Source organism: Apium graveolens, chromosome 2 (genome assembly GCF_009905375.1).
Source record: "Apium graveolens cultivar Ventura chromosome 2, ASM990537v1, whole genome shotgun sequence".
Taxonomy (NCBI): Eukaryota; Viridiplantae; Streptophyta; class Magnoliopsida; order Apiales; family Apiaceae; genus Apium; species Apium graveolens.
Window position 1 is genome coordinate 316,556,677 of NC_133648.1, and position 23,095 is coordinate 316,579,771.

The 23,095-nt window shown below is 33.1% G+C and overlaps 2 protein-coding genes across 5 annotated transcripts; both read right to left on the bottom strand.

The window, feature by feature from the left end:
- Window positions 1-1,749: 1,749 nt before the first annotated feature.
- On the bottom strand, window positions 1,750-6,853 carry LOC141708868 (uncharacterized). Of its 4 annotated transcripts, none has more exons than XM_074512683.1 (9): window positions 6,654-6,853; window positions 5,404-5,502; window positions 4,671-5,272; window positions 3,848-3,914; window positions 3,680-3,733; window positions 3,166-3,234; window positions 2,949-3,014; window positions 2,795-2,863; window positions 1,750-2,193 (listed from the first exon to the last, which is right to left on the bottom strand). In XM_074512683.1, the coding sequence occupies exons 1-9, from the start codon at window positions 6,762-6,764 to the stop codon at window positions 2,107-2,109; spliced, it is 1,224 nt and encodes a 407-aa protein (XP_074368784.1). In that variant the 5' UTR covers window positions 6,765-6,853; the 3' UTR covers window positions 1,750-2,106. The 4 variants fall into 4 exon arrangements, with proteins under 4 accessions (XP_074368784.1, XP_074368782.1, XP_074368783.1 ...); XM_074512681.1 differs by having other exon boundaries at window positions 3,680-3,739; XM_074512682.1 differs by having other exon boundaries at window positions 3,848-3,917.
- Window positions 6,854-10,028: 3,175 nt separating this feature from the next.
- LOC141708870 (GDP-fucose transporter 1-like) lies at window positions 10,029-11,508 on the bottom strand. Its single transcript, XM_074512684.1, has one exon. The coding sequence runs from the start codon at window positions 11,100-11,102 to the stop codon at window positions 10,065-10,067; it is 1,038 nt and encodes a 345-aa protein (XP_074368785.1). The 5' UTR covers window positions 11,103-11,508; the 3' UTR covers window positions 10,029-10,064.
- Between the last annotated feature and the right edge of the window lie 11,587 nt (window positions 11,509-23,095).

Sequence of the window (23,095 nt, forward strand, 5' to 3'; positions counted from 1 at the left end):
ATTAGAACATTTAAGATGATATATGCAAAAAATAATTTATTTATTTTTTAAATTTTCACACCAGCGATTCTATATACAGCCTTGTGGATAGAAGGAACTTTGATAGCAATTTTAATGTTCTAGATCTGATCAATTAATATGGGATAATAGCCAAATATTATCGAAATTATTTGATATTTGCATAATTGCATTTCTTCTGGGATAAGATTTTAAGAATTTCATTCCAATCCCATAGTTTTATCGAAAAACTAGCATGTTCACCAGACAGAACTATCCCATCAGGAATTACGAACTTTTCTGTGCCCCTCCGGTCGTTGAGAAACTTAGTACTCCCTTCGTCCCTAAAAATGTTCCTATCTGTGTTGGACACATTTGTCAATGCACATTTTTGATTGTTAATATCTTTAATTTCGTATTAGTATTACATATAAAAACTTTATTATATTAAAGTACTCATAAATCACTCATGACTATGTTTGATATTATAAATTATACTTAAATTAATAGTCAATCGCTTACCGTGAACAGTACAAAAAGTCAAAAGGGGAAATGTTTAACAGGACGGAGGGAGTACTAACTAACGATTAATTAACCAACAGATCTTCAACTTAAAGTTTGTCAAAACTATGTCGTCAGATACATTTTCCAGTCTCAATCAGAGGAGTGTGGGGAATTCAGTCTCAACGATTCTAATTTTGTCCTACGAGATAATTAACAGAGCTTGGCCATACTCTCGTCAGATGTTTGGATTTGTATTACAGATATAGTTGTTTACCTCGTCTCTAATTATCCAGCTAATATTAATACTGAGAAGTCTCGGTGTCTGGGGATATTGTTTAGACTTGATTCTGAAACCAATCACGAAATTGTGGGTTTTCAACTAGTAGAGTCTTCACCAGATTTGTCTTCAGGAGGAGCTGGGTTTTGATCCATCTAAATAGCTGAACAAATCATGTCCACGCAGTAGCATTGGAAATGAGCCTTCCAAGCAGTGTTACAGACTTACGGATTTCGGAAATCAGAATTATTCAGTCGAGTTACCGATTTATGATTTATCGGACGATTTTTAAAAAATCAAATGATTTATTGGTGATTTATCAGAAATCAGTCAAATCGGACAAATATTTTTGACCGATTTTTAAGCATCGATTTATCGGCGATTTTTGAAAAATCGGTCAATTTCTGTAACAGAGCTTCCAAGTAATATTTCTTTGGTTGCCAATGAATTTACTGGCAAGTTGAGAAGCAGGATGAAAATAATTTGGCCATGTGGGATGACTTTTGCATTAGGATCGGAAAAGAAACGTTGTTTGTTGGTTTGTTGAGTGTTCCATGGATAATTAAAAGGTTCGACTGCAATGTTGAATCAAATTCGTTTTCTGGGCTCTGAATACCATATGGAGGGGTTGAGGAAGACTAGTAGAAAAACACTATAACATGCTCCATTTTAATCAACTGGTACAGAATCAGTACGTATATTCTGCTTGCACATCTCAATGCAACACTTTAACTTCACTTTTCATCACACTTCCTGGACTAGGATGACCCAATAAAAGTTAATTTCTATAGTCCTAGAAAATTTCCTCTCCATAGAAAATGCTAGTTTCATTTATTGACATTTAAGCATAAAATTTCACATGCAACGAGTATGATTGTATAATTACATATATTGACTATTAGAATAGACAATATATTGCCAAAAGCACTAGAATCAAACAATATAGATGCACTAGCATCAAACAATATAGATATAGAAAAGCATAACTCTGTACACAACTCGGTTCTCTACAACACAATCAGTTTTAAACATAAGACAAGTCATTGCTACTTTGGCTTCCTTCATCTATTTTATTATTGCAATTAAATCTGTACTCTCAAAATTCTTCTACCAAATTTATCTTAATAACACCTTCATGTACAAGCATCGTTATCAAGTTTTGAAGTCCTAACTGATGTATATCCTTTTTAGATGGCTTAAAATACATAAAAGCATTTATCTGTACCAATAACCAAAAATTAGTCAGACAGAACAACAATTTCATACCCAATACTAAAGGGATGAGAGCAAATAGTTACAAGCATACACCTAGCAGACCCCGCGGTATCTCAAAGATTGCCATTTGGTAAAGCCCCACTTCGAAGAACTACATCATCATTACGCACTATCTCTACTGATGTTGAATCAACAAGAGCCTGGAAAGGAAAATAAATAGAAGTCGATCAAAGTTGGTCCAAGTACTAATTTAAGCTTCTATACATTTTTCTGAAATATTTTTTTACACTTTACTATAGTTGTGTTGCTGCAAATGCAACTCATATACAATATCTCAACTTCATAATTTAAAGCAATTTAGTATTAAAGATAGACAATAATTATAAAGAAAGATTTGTCTAGCAATGTATACCTACCAAGATAAAACTAGAAAAGCAAATTTGTATTAGGGGCCTACCAATTGTTCAAATTTAAACACTTATTTGTGTAACAATTTTATATGAATGTTGTCATTTTCTGGTAATATTAGGGGCCGTTTGTTAAACCTGAATGATTTAGATTACTAAATGGTCAGGCGATCGGCTCAAATTGTTGGAGTGAATTATTCAGCTTTTTTTTGGCCTTAGTTCTATAACTTTTAGTTTCCTTTAACCAATTAAAGAAATTTCAAAACAACCTTAAATCTGCAAAAAAATGTACTAGTAAGTTGTAATAAACAAAATGGCCCGTTCCGATCTCCTCTACTGAAAGAAGAGTATGTACATACAAGCATAAAACAGATGAAATTTTTTAACTACAAACCTGAAGTTCCTCTTCATAGCCTTTCGCCCTGTCGCTACATTCTTTCATATTCTGATAGCATTTATGCAGCTGGAAAAATATTCAACATATTCACCATCATATTCAATTAATCAAATCATTAAACATATGTAGCTAAATTCCTCATCGCTTTTACCTTGGTCAGTTGGGTCTGGTGATGTGAAGTTAGCTTCTTTGCCATTAATAATGCATCCTCTAAACTCTGAAGGCATCAGAACTTTCCAGTAAGAAGAAATAGCATCCAGCGGCGTAATTTTATTTAACGGATAATTAAAGAACGGAAAGACATTAACAGATAGACACAAATAATGGATGAGGAAAATAGATAACTGGCATTGGAAAAAAATAATGACCTGTGATTTTTCCTGCAACTTCTCCACAAATTCCCCCTTTTCTTCTATAGATTCTTCAATGTGAGAGATCTGGGTAGTGGATTGAACATTAATTTATTACCTCTTATTACCCAACATAAGTAATAAATGCCACTATGAGAGACTTTAACACATGTGAAGACCGAATCAAAATCCTACACAGATCAGTTCTTTCAAAGTGACAGTGGACAAATAGAACCTTAATGACATTGAAGTGAAGAACAGTGTGACAGGACAGCACCAATTTTCCGGGGGGGGGGGGGGGGGCCGCCCATTCAAAAAAGCACCAAATCCACACGTCAAATATTATCTTATGAAATTTTATACAGCAGATTTTAGTAGCGACTCCATAGTGTTCATTTAGCTACATAACATAGTTTGAGCACCTGTGCAAATCAATTCCTTCACAGTTTACACCAACTAAGCATGTATATCAGCGAAGGATATAGAATTGCCACTTTACTAATTTAAATCAGCATATGAAAAAAATGCTAACCTCTTTTTTCAATTCTTCAAGCCTTTGAGTTGAAAACTCCAGCTCTCCTTCGACCTGATACTAAGTAAAAAAAATATAATTCTAAAAGGAGGACAAGTTTCAGCATTTTTAATAGTTTACCTTCCCCAAAAATATGATTATTCAATCAATAATGTGGGGATTATCTACCTGATTCTCATTGCGGCCAATAAACTCTGAAGAGAGTTCTCTGCTCCGCTGGTCATTAGCATCTGAGCTGCTTAAAAAACAAATTGAATGCACAATCAAATGAATAAAACTGATGTAAATTCCTAGAAGAAGATAACAAAGTTTTTTAATATTGTATCTACCAAAAGAAAGCTGTAGTTATTTCAGTGTTTAAAATAAATTGTTCAGTCAATTACTTCTGAAGGTGGTTTCATCGAACTAAACACCTATACGCCTTAATTACTTCTGAAGCTATGAATATCGATAAAACTAGGGAACTCCAAATAGATACAAATAAAATGAAAAGAAAAATTGCAACACTGCCCATCATATAGAAAACTCTATAAGAAAAAAGACATCTGAGAGTGCAGTGCTGGAGGTGTATACAGTTCTGTCTTCAGACCAATAAGCAACATCATCTATATCATCTAAATCTTATTGATCCACCAAGTCACTATTCTATAGCAAAACTTTATATAAGCAACATTAAAATTCATAGGTTTGAAAAAATCTAATATTCAGGATGCATATTTTAGTACATCTTTTAATACCCTATTTCACATCATAATCGCTCCTTTACAAGTTATAACATATTCTAACGTTAGTACTGAAATAGACAGGTATTATTAGAGCTGGAATTTATTACTGACGTTATCAATACAACTAAACTGTATTATAAAAAACATGCGTGGATACTATAATGTATAGACATGATTTTCATGAAGAAATATAAATGCTACACAGATATTTACCTCAATGTCAATAAATAACTACAAGCAGCATGCAAACTGAAGTTATAACTTACCCATTCGAATAGTTAAAAATCTGGTCCTTGTCCTTCTCTTCACTTCCATTATGAATTTTGGTTTGCTCCACTTCCTTATCTTGATGCCAATCGGATTTTGGATCTCTATCCCGATCAAGGAGATGGTTCCTGAAATCTGATTTTGGATCTCTATCTCGATCAGGGAGATGGTTCCTGACATGGTCTTGTTCAATGTCTTTGAGATTTCCATGTTCGCGATCCTTATCTCTATTCGATAAATGGTCCCTTGTACGATCATTGTCACGGGTACGGATATATCCCCTCTCCCTATCTTGGCTATGGTCATTACGGTTAAATCCCCTCTCCCTATCTTGACTATGGTCATTACGGTTATATCCCCTCTCCCTATCTTGGCTACGCTCACTACGGTTATATCCCCTATCCCTACCTTGATTCCGATCTACAGAACGGTCTCTGGGTCGTTCATGAAACCGATCTCTATCCTGGACTTTATCTCGATCTCTTCCCCTGTCCCACTCTGCTCCACTTTCAGGATTACGCCTAAAACTGTCACGACCAAGATTGGACCTCCCATTTCTGTTCTTCACTTCACTCACTTTTACTGGGCGGCCATCTATTGTCTGGTTAAACGCGTCGCAAACATATGTCCAAAAAATTAATTAGATAGCAAAACAAGAGGGGAAAAGACGGAAATATAATAGTATTTCTGTAAAGGTTACAGAAAATAATTATGAGAGAGAGAGAGAGAGACCCTTCCATTCATATCCTTGATGGCATCTTCAGCAGAGCGAGGATTGGTAAAAGTAACAAATCCATAACATTTTCCCCCAACTTCACGGTCATTCACAATCTGAAAAACCAAGATATATAGATGCATTTTAGAAATTAATATAAATTGATTCTTTGCAATACAAAAATAAGTGGAGAACGCGAGTCCTATTCTAGAACATTACTCGACAAAATATTTTTAGTTCTCAACCATGATCTCTGCAGTTGTTAAGTGAATAGGTAGTTATTCAATTCGCTTTTTTATCTGTTCAAAAGACCAGGACAATTGTTGCAGTTGCTAATCAAATGGGTAAATTTTCACCATATACTCCTAATAAAAAACGTGCTCAGGCGAACTTTCGTGTATATACATTGATTTGAGCTAATTGAACATCCTACCAACCTCAACATATATCAACTCCAGAGTAAAAAACAGATACAGTAAAAAGAACACAAACTGATCAAATTAAATGGCGGTACTTAAATGCAACTTAACCACAACCATAACTCTCTATCTTCAATCACTGTAAACAATACACCGAGTCACTACACATATAACCACTACATTATAAAATAGCCTAATCAAAACCCTAGAAATCTCAAATTATAATCCACCACAACTCGAAAGTCGAAACCGAAACATATGTATACTCCTAATAAAAAGTGTACTCAAACGAACTTTGCCAATGTATATATGTCTATTTTAGCTAATTGAACATCCTACATAGCTCAACATATATCCACTCGAGTATAAAAACAGATATGACAAACAGAACACAAACTAATCAAATTAAACAGCAGTACTTAAACGCAACTTAACCACGGGCCCACTGAACCACTACGATAACTTCTCCACCTTCAATCACATTCTACAATTACCGTAAACAATAAACCAACTCACTACACATATAACCACTACATAGCCTAATCAAACCCTAGAAATCTCAAACTACAATTCACCGCAGCTCGAAAATCGAAACCGAAACATAACAAACATTCTCACCTACACACAATAATCCGACAACATTCTCATATCTAATCAACCTCAATAGAGAGAGAAATATTTTCTACACATAAACTATAAACTATAAACTATATCAACAAAAAATTAAATTAAGCTGGATAATCATATCATGTAGCCAAATAGAACTAAAATTAAGCTAATTAAAAATTAAAATAATCATCAGCGATAAAAAAAAAAGAGAGAGATGAAAATAGATATATAATACATACTTTAACAGCGCAAACGCGGCCGTAGAGATCGAAAGCTTTGCGAATGGAGTCTTCGTTGGCGTCGTATGGGAGACCGCCGACGTAGACGGAGTTACCGTCGGAAATCGTCATTTTCCGATTTAAAGTTCGCCGATTATTATGCAAGTAAAATGAATAAGGGTTGTAAGTAGAGGCGGTGGAAACTGGAAATCAATAGTGTTTTTCGCACTGCTGCCTTTTTCATTATTATTATTATTATTATTATTATTATTATTATTATTATTATTATTATTATTATTATTATTATTGTTATTATTATTATTATTATTATTATTATTGTTGTTGTTGTTGTTGTTGTTTTTATTATTACTATTATTATTATTAGAAATCATGTCCAAAATACACCATTTTCCAGTTTTAACTGTCCAAAATGCTGATTGACGGTACGTTCCGCCCAAAATACCCGCTGATTATGCATATGGGGAATGCATATACAGTTTTTTAAATTTTTGTGAAGAAAACGTATGTGACACATGCGTGTTCTCTTTTTGATTTTCAAAGAATACGCATTCTAAAGATGCGAATGCGTATTCAAGTGAAAACAAAAATGAAACACGCATGTGAGACATGCGTATTCTTCACAAAATTTTACAAAATTGTATACGCATTCTCCAAATGCGTATATTTTGGTTAACGCATCCCGCCAAACTGTATTTTGGGCATTTACCTCCCAAATGGTGGGTATTTTGTTTTTTCACTCTTATTATTATTATTATTATTATTATTATTATTATTATTATTATTATTGTTATTATTATTATTACAGTGGTGAAATTTTTTTGAGAAACTACCAAAAATAATAACATTTTTAAGTATTTTTCGATTTTACTGTCTTCTGATATTTTTTGCAAAAATACGGAATCGGTCAAAAACAAACACATATGCAAACTCGTCGAAGGTTGCATCTGATTCCGGTTGCCAAAAACTGTATTTTTGCTAAAAAAATTTGAAAACTAATATTTTTGCAAATAAAAAAGTATTTTTCATTTTATTTTTAAAAAAATAACAGTATTTTGGAAAAATATTTTTAGATTTGAATATTTTTCAAAAAAGCCCAAAAAAGTTGATAAATTTTAAAGGGTTTAATACTCCTAAGTAAATAAGGTGGGTACAAATAAATTTTTAATGTGAATATTTTTGTAATTACAGAATTTGATAAAAAAAATTAAAATTTTATAATTATAAATACAATACCTAGTCATATAACTCATGTATTTAATTAGGGCATTTTTCTCAATTTTATAAGAGTCCGAAAAGAATAGATTCTTCTCTTTTGAGAAAAAAAATTGATTTTTCATTAGTGAAAAATTATTTTTTTATATTTTACAAAAGATAATTATATACAAGTTTCAATAACAAGACGCACCAAAAATATCTTTTTGTAATATATTTCAAATTACAGACAAATCAAAGATAATATTAAACAATTACCTTATTTTTGTAACAATTTTTCTCAGATCACTAATTATTTTTAACAACAATTCTAAACAAACTTAAGTATCAATCATTTCATTTTTAAATTTTCAGTAACATCTAATATATTTTTTATCCATAAATTTAATAGATCCTGCTAATTTTCTCGGCCGAAGCAAATTTTAACAATCTGATGGATGCTGCTTTCCTAATATCCTGCCTCACCATATGATAACAAAATATAATTTTGCACATCTACGAAATTATATTAAAAAAAAACTCCACCCCTCCCTCTGGTCATGTAAGTCATTTTAAGTGTTTTGATCACATAATCATTATTTTTCAAAATTTTTTTCTGAATAAATATTTAAAGCTAATATATTTATTCAGAAAAAAATAAAAAATATTAACAGGAGCACCTCTCAGGTTACTTTACAGATGACTTTTATAATAGATTAGAGCAGTGTTCTAAAAATCCCGGATTTTTAAAAAAATCTCCGATTAAACCCCGATTAATCCTTAAGAAATATTTGACCGATCTATTTTTTGAAATCCGATTAATATTTATAAATTATTTTTGGATTATATATTTCATAATAAATAAGGTAAATATATTAAATATTATTAAAATAATTAAATATATCCGATTTCTGTTCCGATTAATCTCTCCGATTAATTCCCGATTTGCCGATTAATCCTAATCGGTAACTAAAAGTAACGATTACCGATTTTTCCAACCATGGATCAGAGGGAGTAACACATTAAAACTAAAACCAACAGGTCACAGAATTCAATATATGGACAAGAAACAAGAGAGGCCAAGTTTTTTTCCCCAAGTAAGATAGACCGAGCTAATTGCAAGATTGTTCAGCAGAAATTATTAGTTTGAATTGCTTGATGATTTTGAATCTGACACAAAAATCTTCCTCAATAGAAAGAAAGAGAGAACTGAGAAGTGAAGTGTACTCACCACATGAAGGGAAGCACCCAAGGCACTATCTTAAGGAAGGTGTGTGAGTAGATGAATACAATCCTCAGTCGCCAGAGCTATCAAAAACTAAGATAAACTCGTGAAATATATTTATCTCAAGTCTAACAGTATTAAACTTCATGCTGCTTACAATGACCTATCTAACTTGTACATTTATCCTGGAAAATATCTCCCTAGTTTACATATTGAAAATAATCCGTTCACTCCAAAACTAGAGATACCGTTATGTCTACGGATACTTTAAGATTTTCATATAGATTCCCAACATTCGCAAATAACATGTAGTGACAAGAGATACCCAACATTCGCCAAAAACATGTTCTAGTGTTCCTGTCACAGTACCTAATACATGGAATAAGTAACTACAGGCATCATCAAACATGATTTTGTTCTCTGAACTAATTTGAATTTGTTGCCAATTATAGGACAAGCAAAAAAGTTACAATATATAGTTATCAAGCAACACATAGTAATGAGGTAAGAAGATTTACTATAGACTATCGAAGAATATTCAACAGATTAAGATCATAATTCTTGGTTTCAAGCTATACAAGCCTCCATAAGTTTCATGCTCTGCTACAATCTAGTCTATTGAATATTACAATGCTCAAAGGGAACTGAAGAACATCTAATCTTTTAAGGACTTTTCCATATCAAATTGGGATGATAATAGAACAATACAAGGTGAAAACAACATTGAGGTTCTCTCTCAACTTTAAAAAGTTATTAAAAGAAAGAGATCCACCTCATTCTAACCAAGACTCTTGGCAATACACAAATCTAGCTCTAATTAGACAACCAAATCTATCTCCTCCTTTAAGTGCGAAAGGGAGCAACCTAAGAGTGAGTGCAAAATTAAAATCCAAACAAAGGGAAATTAAACATAAGGATGGTCATCTTACAATACGTGGGCATAATACTGCATTTTAGTAGTATCTTCCTTGACGGCCAAATGAAGTAAAAAGTGCTCATACACCAGTAACTTTACCATATATCCCCTTTACTTCATCCTCTTCTTCAAATTTATCACCGTCGGTTTTACCCTCCACCTGCTTAGGCTGTGAAGGAACGCCACCGACTCCAGTAACTGACTGCTGGTACAGAACACCTCCTACAAGTGTCACTAGGAGGCAAAGTAAACCAACTGGAGTGGCATGCTTATCCCAAATCGTCACATTGATGGCAACTGTGAGAAACTTATTAACAACACCAGTCACTGTAAACGCTGTTGCAGAGATTGCCTTCCTAGCAGCAAAACCAAAGAAACTGATAAGCAACCCAAAAACACATGACAAAGATACCGCAGAAAATGCAACAGGATCGAACAAATTTCCAGAATTTGATCCAATGGCAGAAAAAACTTCAGTGTACTCTCCCGTAGCAATCCAAAACAAAGGAGCCATCATCAATGACAACAAGTTATTGTAATACACAAAACCCCAAGTGTTCAATCCAAGATTCGTCACCATATGTTTGATGTAAACCATCTCAGTCGTAATCATGACCAAATAAACCAATGCCCATGAATACGCCTTAAGGCTAAAACCATAATCCGTTGCAACATAACCAACGGCACCACCCAAAATAGTCAACAACGCTAAAAACGTAAGCTTTGAAGGACACGGTTGCTTCCTAAAAAAAGTATCAGCAACCGCAACTAAAAATGGAGTCAACGATCTAAACACAATAAACGTATCCACATTGGCATGACGAAGCAAATTCGTATTAGCAAAAATCGCAAGATAGAAAACAACCGCAGCAGGCATAAACTTCTTGGCAGTCTTAAACACGAACGGATCATAATGCAACAACCCAAATTTACCTAAAACCCAAACCCCTAAAGCTGAAGTAAGGTACTGCAACGCAGTTAAAAGACCCGGATAGTTAAATTTAGTAATTGCAAACTTGTTAATCACCGCAAGCAAACTCGAACAAAGGGCATAACCAATAACCAAACTACTAGTTGCATAATGCTGTTTAGCTATCTCAAGTTTTAAAGCAGGCATCTTTAAGCAATTTTCGACAAATCTTGAAATACCCTTTAATTCTTTTTTCAAGATTATCAATATTCGAAAAATGCCCAATTTTTTCACTAGGGTTTCCTACTTTCCTTATATAGACTCAAACTAAAGATCTTAAATTAACTCAGGTGAATGTAATAAAATGCAAGAAATTAAAAAACAGATTAAAGGGTATTCAAGATCATCAATTTTGAGCTGAGTAATGCATTAAAGATCAAGAAAGAAAGATCATAATGAGACACAGTAGATAAGATGTGTAATTAATGAAGAAACAGAGATGTATAAAAATATATACAGGTAAATGTAGAGATACAGGAGAGGGACTAAGCATGTGAGAAAATAGTAGTGGTCTGAAACTGGGACAGGCTAGTACAGAGCTTGACAGTGAATGAGTGAGTGAAGTGTGAAGGTTTTTACTCAAAGGTCATGGCCTTACCCAATAAGGCAATAGTACTCGTTCTGTCCCTAAAAACATTTCCTATTGTTGTATACGTTTGCCAATGCACACTTTTAATTGTTAATATTTTTAAATTTATATTAGTATTATATATAAAAAATTTACTGTATTAAAGTACTGATAAATACGAATGCAACGAAATCACTCATGACTATGTTTGATATTATACATTAGATGTAAATTAATAGTCGATCGTTTACCGTGAACAATACCGAAAGTTAATATAAGAAGAACAAAACGTGAGGGAGGGAGTATAATACAAGGAAGTTGTTGGAGTATTCTTTGACTAACACCTTGGTTCTTTATCCGTGTTTTCAAAAGGGGGGCGGTTGGACGAAAATTAGAATAGTGTATTTTCATTCGTAATTGTATTCCAATTGTATTCCCGTGCTTTTAAAATAATAATAATAAGTAGTGATAAATGTAAATTTGAAATATTTTTATTTGAAATTTTTTCTATAAAAAATGGGATATAAGTATTTTATCTTGTTAGAGTATTTCCAATATACTCTTTATTTATATACACTCTTATATACACTCTTTATTTAGTTTTGTTATTAAATGAAACTAACTTAAAACCTGTGAAATGTATGGATTGCAAATATATTTTTTAGTATTTTATATAAATTTTAAGAAAATTATTTTTAATTGATTATTAAATGTACTCATTTTAAATTTTAAATGATATGATTTTATGATAATTAAATCAATACACGTATAAAAAAATACAATGTCCGCATTATGTTTGAGACCTTAAAAAAATACTATTTTAGCGAGATTATTATTTAATCGATTAACTATAACAGTTATTTGAAAAAGATAATGTTGATTTGATTTATCCCGGGTCAGTGATCCATTACTCCGACTAAATCCAACTAATTATTTTTAGTTTAATTTTATTATATTTTAAGTCCAAATTAATAAAATAATTTTGTTTTAACCCAAATAATTAGTATATATTATTTAGTTCCTCTTGGTCAAATTATATTTTGATTTTAATTTTTAATTTTGTATTATTTTGGATGAAATTATGTAATAAACTTTTTATCCCAGATGAATAATATATATTAAGTTGTTTATCTTAGTTCAATAGTATTTTTTTAGCCAAATTAACGGGATTTGTTGAAATATCAATTTGAATAATGTAGAATTCAATATGAATAAGAATACAAATTGATAGAAGTAGTTGACTTTACTATTAATTATAATGATATAGAATTCGATATGAAATAGAAGTTAAATTGCTAGAAGAAGTTGATTTCAATATTAATTAGAATTAGAATTGACCTACCTCACAATTAAAATTAGAATTTAAAACTTTAAATGATATGACTTCATAATAATTATATTAGTAGTTCATAACTTTTTAGAACATTTAAATTTATTTAAAGTAATAACATTAGTAAGGTGGAAAATGTTATTATAACGAAATTATTATTTTATTGAGGGTAAAAATATAATATATTCATTATGTTGGAACCTTAAAAAATATTATTTTAGCATATTCATTACTTAATCGATTAACAATAATTCTATAAAAGATATTTGAAAAAGACAATATTACTCATTGAACGATATAATTTTATTGACAATTCTATGTGTATTTTTGAAAAAAAATAATATTTATGTTATAATTAAAATTTGATTTTTAGTTCACATCAATAGGATACGAATTATACTTAGTCTAATATTAATTTGATTTATCTCATATCAGTGATTTATATTATTTTATTCTAGTCTGATGCTCAATACACCGACCAAATCAAACTAATTATTTTTAGTTTAATTTTAATTTTTTTAAGTGTGGATCAATAAGATAATTTTGTTTTACACCGAATAATTAGTATATATTATTTTATTGTTGTTGGTCGAATTATATTTTTATTTTAGTTTTGTGTTAATCTGAATCAATTGTATAATGTATTTTTTATCCTGGATAAATAAAATATACTATTTTGTTTATCCAAGTTCATTTGTATAATTTTTTTAGGAGTACTGATATTATTATTATTTTATCTTAACCCGATTCACATGACATATCAACTAAATCTTAATAATTATATTTAGTTTGCTTATTAATTTAGCCTGAAATAATAAATTAAAATAATATATAACTCGATATGAATTAAAATATATATTGGTAGAAGAAGTTGAATTTAATATAAATTATAATGATATAGAGTTCGATATAAAATAAAATTGAAATTGGTAAAATAATAGAGAAAATTGACTTCAATATCAATTAAAATTAGAATTGATGGATCGAATAATTAAAATTGAAATATTTAAGTAAGGGTAATTAAGTAATTTTACCATGTACCGACCGACCGATTACCAAACTTTTAATGTTTCGTCGTCTATTATAATATAGTATAAATTTGAATGAATATGAGACAAAAGATAGTGGAAGAAGAAATTGACTGTTTTGATAAATATATTATATTATACTTCCTATGTTTCTTTTTAATGATCAAACTGACTAACTTTTGATTAAAAATTAAAAATTTCGCTTATTATTTTAAAATAATAAAAAAATATATATTAAAATAGATTAAAAATTATTTATAATGATATTATCTTTAAAACATTTTCAATTATATAATATATGAAAATTTCAGATAAAATTTGGTCAATTTCACCATCAAAAATTAAAATTAAAACTGAACAGCTATTAGTTAAGAGCAAGAATTTGGCAAGTGGGGTGAGAGAGGAACCATAAGAGTTTTTTGATTTTTTTTTTATCAAATATGCTTTTATCACTTATTTCTTTTCATTTTTAAAAAGTTGGTAGCAAGACCCTAAGTAACTACCAAACACAACCCTAACCCATCATCATTAACCGAACTTCAAACCAATTACACCGATTAAATGAATAGTATGATAACAAATTGGTATCAAAATATATTTGATATAAATTTTGCAGTGTAACAAATAATTTGGTGTCAAAATTCATTTATCATATTTTTTGCATTGAATTTGACGCATTTCAAAATTTTATACTATACCTTGACTTTGCTAAAAAAAATATTCAAATCATATTCAATTTATATTATATTATATTCAAACATCGAAAAATATAACTATTATGCCCTTTTTAGACATTTAGCGTAAAATAATAATGTAAATGAATTATAGCTAGTGTAGATAGGCTGTAATTTTTAAATGATATAATTTTGATATTAAAGTAATATAAAATTTACATAATTTAATATGATGAGTTGGAGATGTTTTAACGTTATGAAACTGAAATATAGATTCTTTTAAAATTTAAGTAACTAATCAATTTTACGTCTAATAAACCTTCAATTTTTGAGTACCAGGTACTTGCTTTAATCTATAAATTTTAATTGATTAATCTCCAATTTTCGCTTAATCACTCGAATCAGTGAATTTAATATCATTCCAAACTGAAAACAACAAATATAATAAATCAAAACGAAAAAAATCGAAAAGTGAATCTATACCAACAAATTGTTTAAATTTAACAAAATATTGGAATACTGCTATTGTTCATTTTTTATGAACTGAAAACTAATAAATGTGATTTAATCAACATTTTTCACTTCCGTTGATGTTGGCTAAACGCAATTTATAGAAAAGGTTAAAAAACTAACAATTTTTTTTATAAAAGCGATCAGAGAACGCTTAATTTTTCTGGTGGGGTTCGAAAAAGCAAAATGCCAGAGAAATTAATTGGATGAGAATTGAGATGAAAAAAGATGGCTTTGAGAAAAGAGTTTGGCCGACTTGACTTTCACGATTTTTATGCCTTTAATTTAGCCATTTTAGCTAGACTAGGTTCAAAGTTCATTGTTAATCCACATTCACTTGTGAGTAGATTCTCCAAGGGTAGATATTTTTCATGACGTGATTTATTAAATGCCTCAATAGGCATAATAGTAGTATTATCTGAAAAAACATATGGTGATAGCCTATATTAATAAATGCCCAATAACAGAGGCTCAGGGCCCAATAAGAAAAACCAGGAAGTACTTAACTTTAACCTTGAAGAGCCCAGGACGCGTGACAACATCACCACCGTCCAGGTACCCCGGATCCAAAATATTTTTACGGTCCGGATTCGATAGTATCTGACGCATCCCAGGCGCCCACATACCCTACAATCCAAAAGGCACACCTACGGTCCAGATTAAAAGGTACAAACTCCTAAACCCTAGTGAGAGGCCTATAAAAGCAGGACAAAAGTAAGGTTACAGGGTACAATCTCTCTCACATATACTTACAGACACACACACGCACACACCATAAAAATACTTGCATAATTCCCGTTTTGCCCCTTTTCTCCTTAAAACCCTTTCTCATCCTCACGTCGGAGGTGCCGCGGGGACGCCACCCCCCTCCGGTTCTGTTTTGTAGGTCCCCACCCTACAGTTACACCACACGCCGCCGTCGTTTCTGCCAAAAGGGAGTTTGAGTCCGGGCCGAGCGAGGAGAAGACCCCGGGGCGAATGGGATTATCATTGGCGCTAGAAGTAGGGGCCGAACCTGCGACCTCTGCTGTTCATATCCGCATCTCCTACCCCACCCAACAACTCAGAATACCACTTCTCAGTAAGAACGCCACTCCTAATCTCTCAGATTCGTTTTTTACGAGTTATATTAGAAAATTTTGTGGTATTGTTAAATAACCATGACTACAAGAAAGAGCAAAACGGTTGTTTCTACTTCTTTCCTTCCACCTCCGCCCCAACCCAGGGACGGGGATATGGAAGATGTGGATGAAGGCCCCCCCATAACCCAGACTCCCTCTCAAAACCTCCAACTAGAGGACCAGAGACTAGTCATCGAGAGAGCTGCCCACAAGCATACTGGAATTTCCGCCAACCCCTGGGGAAACATGACCCCGTATCAGATACAAGCTGCGATGGACCTGTGGAAGGAAAAGCATAATGCCGAACCTGAGACCCGCCCAGGGGATCAGCGAGAACGGTCCGGAGAATCCCGGGGATTCGTCTTTGATCGGATTGCAAAGAATTTGAAGAAACCATCAGAGGATGCCATGGATGAAATAAAGAGAGCTGCCCTCCGAGAGAGAATCCGGAAAGAAGAGGAAGCCAAAGCCCAAGAAGCTACCAAAAAGCGAATCCGGGAGGAAGAGGCAAATCTCAAAAGAAAGGCACACCGAATTCATGTTTCTTCCGATTCGGAGCCCGAAAAGGAGTCTAAGCAAGAACAAATGGCCCGGGCCCTTTGGGATCTCAAAAGAAAAGTAGAAAGCGATATGGAAGTGGGTGCGACAGCCACCCCATTCACTAAAAAGTTGGAATCTACCCCTAGAGAATCAGGGCTCAAACACTTCAATTTTGACTCTTTTGATGGGTTAGCCGACCCCGAGGAACATCTGAATTATTTCGATCAAATCTCCAATATTTATGATTATAGTGACCTAACCAGGTGCCGATTCTTCGCGTCAACACTAAAGGGGGGAGCTCAGAAATGGTTCAGCCGTATCCCATCCCGGAGTGTGGACTCCTGGAAAGACTTCCGCGAGATATTTTTGAAAAGATTCAGAGCAAACCGGATGAACGAGTTGCAAATGTGTCATTTGGAGACAATCCAGCAGAGAAGCAAGAAGTCCCTCCCCGAATTTATCAACAGATTCCAGGAAGCAGTCAATCAACTCTTCAACTTGAAGGGTTTTTAGCACATAAACGCAACGAAAACGTAAATTTAAATCTTAAAAAAAAACGAAACCCTCCGCAGGATCCATGCGATAAATAATATTTAATTCGTAGTTCAGTATGTTTATCTTAAGAAACTTTACGTTAATGGAAAGATGGAGGTCTTTAATGGCGATCCAAAAATGATGAACGGAGATCCTTAGCAGCTGCTCCTCAAATGTAAAGCACTTCACCGGTATCCACTAAGAAAATGATGTAATGAAGGAGGAGGAGATGGAGAGAATTAGGGTTTTGTAAATCTTTTTGGTTTAGGCAAAAATATGGTCTATAATAGTATATTTATAGGAAAAATTTCCAGCTGAAATTTTTTTCATAAAATATTATTATTATTAACCCTTTATTATTCTCACTAATAATTAAAACACCTTTTAATTATTAATTCTTTTTCTAAACACTTTAGAAATAATTCTATCACTTGATTTAATTTCCAAAAATTAAATTCTTAATTAATAATATTAAGAACTTTTTCTTAATTAATTTATAATTAATTAAATCTCATTTAATCAATTATTAAATTTGCCAATTAATTATTTATTTCATAAATAAATAATTATCAGCCATTATTAATTAATTTCTCCACCATTAAATCATTCTCTTTTATGGTGTGACCCTGTAGGTTCAATATTAAGCTGGTAGTAGAAATAAATAATAATAAAACTATTATATCATTATTTATATAAATTCTCTAATTCATTAAATATGATTAATTAATTAATCATATTTATTCTACATCGTGAGGTATACTTCTCAGCATATCGCGACTATCCGGATAATACGAATTCACTGCTTAGAATACCAAGAACCTATTCAGTGAGTAGTTACCGTACAATTAATTCCTTCTACCCTGTAATGTCACGATTAAATACAAGGCATCGAACTTGTGTCAAACCTATCTTATTTAATCACTTGCTTTCCCATTCACTGTGCTTAGTTCTATTTAATGTAAATTAGAAACTCCTTTCTAATTTCATTCACTCTGGCCAGAGATTCCCGAACTAACATAAGTGGATCAGCATTGAACATTCTCTTTCTACACTGGAAGGGGTAGATCCTTTATTGATCATACACTATCTTCGTGTACAAATTTCTATACCCAGTAGAGCCCTTATAATTGTCCCTTGAGACTAAGAACTAAACCAAAGCATAGTTTAGTGTACACAAGATGACTATGATGACCTCAAGTCTAAGGATACTTGTACAACTATCACTATGTGAACAACTGCTGACACATGAGTGAACTCCATCAGTTGTTCAGCTGTGTGAGTCATGTTCAGTGAACTTATTCTATAATAAGCACCTACATACTAGCTATAGTGTCACCACACAAATGTCTATGAGAACAGACATCCTTCATAATGAAGCAAACATAGTGTATACCGATCTTTGCGGATTATTAATTGCCAGTTAGTAATCCTACGACTAGGAACTATTTAAGTTTAGAGTTATCATCTTTTAGGTCTCATTATTATGATCTCATCACAATCCATAAAAAGCTTTACTCTAAACTGTGATATATCTTATATAAATCATTTAAATAGATAGAGCCCGCAATAAAAACAAAACAAGTCTTTTATTAATATCAGTGAAATCAAAACAGATTACATAAAAGTTATTCCTAAATCCTCATACATGATTGAACTTAGGACATATCTCTTTCAATCTTCCACTTGTACTAAAGCCAATCACTCTGGTATCTAATACCCATCTTGTCTTTATGACGATCAAAGTGACTCTGAGAAAATGGTTTTGTGAGTGGGTCTGCTACGTTGTTATGTGTGTCAACTCTCTCGACGTTGACATCACCTCTATTTTCAACTCAGATTCACCACCAAAAACAAGAAAAATGTCCTGAGTCCTTCGCAAGTACTTAAGGATGTTTTTCACTGCTTTCCAGTGGTCTTCACCTGGATTAGACTGATATCTGCTCGTCACACTAATTGAATAAGCAACATCAAGCCTTGTACACAACATCGCGTACATGATAGATCCTATTGTTGAAGCATAAGGAATCTTACTCATACGCTCTCTTTCCTCAGGTGTCTTAGGAGACATTTTTTTGGAAAGGGACACTCCATGGCTCATCGGTATGAGACCTCTTTTGGAGTTTTCCATGCTAAACCTTTTAAGCACTTTCTGGATGTATGTACCCTGGGTAAGACCTATCATTCTTCTAGATCTATCTCTATAGATCTTCATACCGAGAATGTAGGATGCTTCTCCCAAGTCCTTCATGGTGAAGTTCTTTGATAGCCATACTTTGACTGATTATAACATCGGTATATCATTTCCTATAAGAAGTATGTCATCCACATACAATACAAGAAATGTTACCGCACTCCCACTAACCTTCTTGTAGACACATGGTTCATCTATGTTTTTGATAAAACCAAACTCTTTGATTGTCTCATCAAAATGGATGTTCCATCTACGAGAAGCTTGCCTTAAACCATATATGGTTCGCAGCAGCTTACACACTAGGTGTTCATTTCCCTTGGAAAGAAACCCTCTGGCTGTGTCATATACACTTCCTCCTCATGTTCCCCATTGAGGAAGGCCGTTTTCACATCCATTTGCCTGATCTCATAGTCGTAGTAAGCAGTAATCGCAAGCAAAATCCGAATTAATTTTAACAGGGCTACAGGCGAAAAAGTTTCATCAAAGTCAATCCCTTGCCTTTGTTTGAATCCTTTTGCCACGAGCCTGGCCTTATAAGTCTCCACCTGGCCATCTTCTCCAATATTTCTTTTGTATACCCACTTGCACCCAATAGGCTTAACACCTTCAGGCGCCTCAACCAGAGTTCATACTTGGTTGGTATACATTGATTCCATTTCAGATTTCATGGCACTATGCCATTTCTCTGAGTCAACACTACTCATAGCCTCATTATAGGTCACAGGGTTGTCATCATCAACGATTGACTACTCATTGTCATTCTCAATGACAAGGCCATAATACCTCTCAGGTTGGCGAGACACTCTCCCTATCCTACGAATGGGCTGTTCCACAGAAGGTTTTTCAGTCTGAACAGGTGTTTCCACTTGATCCGTAGTAGTTTGTGCTTCTTGAACTTCATCAAGTTCAATTTTGCTCCCACTGTTTCCTTCAAGGATAAACTCCTTTTCCAAGAAGGTAGCATGTCTGGAGACAAACACCCGATGATTGGTGTAAAAGTAATACCCCAAAGTCTCTTTAGGATATCCCACAAAATTACATTTTACGGATCGAGATTCTAGCTTATCTGGGTCAACTTTCTTGACATAAGCTGGACATCCCCAAATTTTAACGTGTTTAAGACTCGGTTTCCTTTCTTTCCATATCTCATATGGTGTTTGAGGAACAGATTTGGAAGGCACCTTATTCAGTAAATATGCTGAGGTTTCCAATGCATAACCCCATAGGAATACTGGAAGATTCGCATAGCTCATCATGGACCGAACCATGTCTAACAAAGTTCGATTTCTCCTTTCAGATACCCCATTTAACTGTGGAGTATATGGAGGAGTCCACTGGGAGACTATACCATTTTCTTTGAGATAATCTAGAAACTCTCCATTCAAGTATTCACCACCTCGATTTGATCGAAGAGTTATAATACTGTGTTTGGTTTGTTTCTCCACTTCATGTTTATATTCTTTGAACTTTTCAAAGGCTTCAGACTTGTGTTTCATCAAATACACATATCCGAATCTAGATCTATCATCTATGAAAGTAATGAAGTACAAAAATCCACCCATGACTTGCGTAGACATTGGTCCACATACATCTGTGTGTACCAATCCTAGCAAATCTGCAGCCCTCTCTTCATGTCCACTAAATGGAGATTTGGTCATTTTACCCAATAGACAAGACTCGCATGTAGGATATGATTCAAAATCAAAGGGGTCAAGTAACCCTTCCTTATGCAATGTCCACAGTCTATTTTCACTAATATGACCTAGCCTACAGTGTCATATATAGGTCAGATTTTCATCATCTCGTTTTCTTTTATTAGTTTGTTCAATATGAAGTAAATCATGCTCTACGTCACATACATACAGACCATTATTTAAAATGCCACGTCCAAAAAAGAACATTATCCCTAAGGATAGAACATTCATTATTCTTAATAATTAATGAAAAACCATCCACATCCAACATAGGAATAGAAACAATATTCCTCACAATAGAGGGAACGTAATAACAATTATTCAAAATAATAGTCTTGCCCGTAGGCATATGTAAACTAAATGATCCTACAGATATGGCCACAACCCTTGCTCCATTGCCCATACGTAGAATCACCTCATCTTTTTCAAGAGTCCTACTTCCCTTTAGTCCTTGCAACGAATTGCAAATATGAGAACCACAGGCGGTATCTAATACCCAAGTAGAAATTTGACCTATTGACATATTAACTTCGATCATGAACATGCCTGAATCAGAAGCGGTAGTCTTACTACCCTTCTTCTTCTTCTTTAATTCTGTAAGGTAAACCTTGCAGTTCCTCTTCCAGTGCCCCAACTTATTACAGTGAAAACAAACAACTAAATTAGGACCAGTCAACTTGTGAGCATCTAGTATGCTCCGGAGTGATAGTGCAGAAGACATGACGAATATAGTAAATCTTTAAATGCTAAACACATAACAACACTTAGCAAATATTCAATTTCATTTCAAAACACTATATGAATCGGGTCTTTATTCATAAGTGTCTCCCACTAGTTTATCTAATTTTTCAACCCCCTAAGTGAAAATTAAGCATTCATAATGCTAGTGGGAATAAGGATCCTACATTCCATCACACAATCTCGGCTGTAGCACGAAACGTCATGTGATGTTCAATAGGCAGACAACTCTTGTCAATTACATCTTATGTTATTCCCTAATATAAGTTTAGCCTCTTGAATAATTGAGTCACGGCTGTGGCACGACAAACTCAATATTCTAAGTCAAGTCTAACCCAACTTTTCGTACAATTGAATCAGTCTCCAACGGCCCACGGCTGTAGCACGTACCGACCTTTATATTCTAATTCAATGTACACATCTCTATGTAATAGACAAGTATTTCTTATTTCGAAATCAAAGCCCTCGGCTATAGCACGAAACGACAATGATTTAAAAATAAGAACCACTTTCTACCATGTTGGAAGGCTATGACCGACACAAGCCCGTTGTGTCATTGGCCAATTACTACTTGATATTATTTAATTTTAGAGGGATTATATTACGTTACAATCATAATCATATTATAAAGAGATTCTTCCTTTTAAATTAAATATTTCAAATCAATAATTGATAATCAGATGATTCCCAGATCGGGTGGAGCATTGTCAAGATGCGTCACTTAATAACCCTTTCTTACAGATAGAAATCTGTTGTTGACAGAATCATCCTTTCTCTCAATTTTGAAAATTCATATTCAATTACGTGTTTCATAAACACAAGAATCTCATGATCGTATTCATAATATTTATTGTTAAGGCAAGAAACGATTCATATTCTAGATTTTCTAGAGCACGCCTTATATTGATTTAAGTTCACCTAAATCTATCATCGCATGGTAAACATAGGCATATATCTCATATATAAAATTAAATAAACAAGTAAATGTAAAGTGCAATAAAGTAAATGTGTTTGGTTATGGCCCCATCCTATGTGATCTTTATCAAGCTCATGATAAAGATCAAGGTCAATCTAATATGGTGATGAAAAATAAATACAACTACTTATTACATAAGTCTTCTTCTTTGTTTAGACTTCTTGTATGCCTTGTCTTCTTCTTTGTATCACCTCCATTGGATAGCCTTCTTGAGTCTTCAATTACATTACATGATT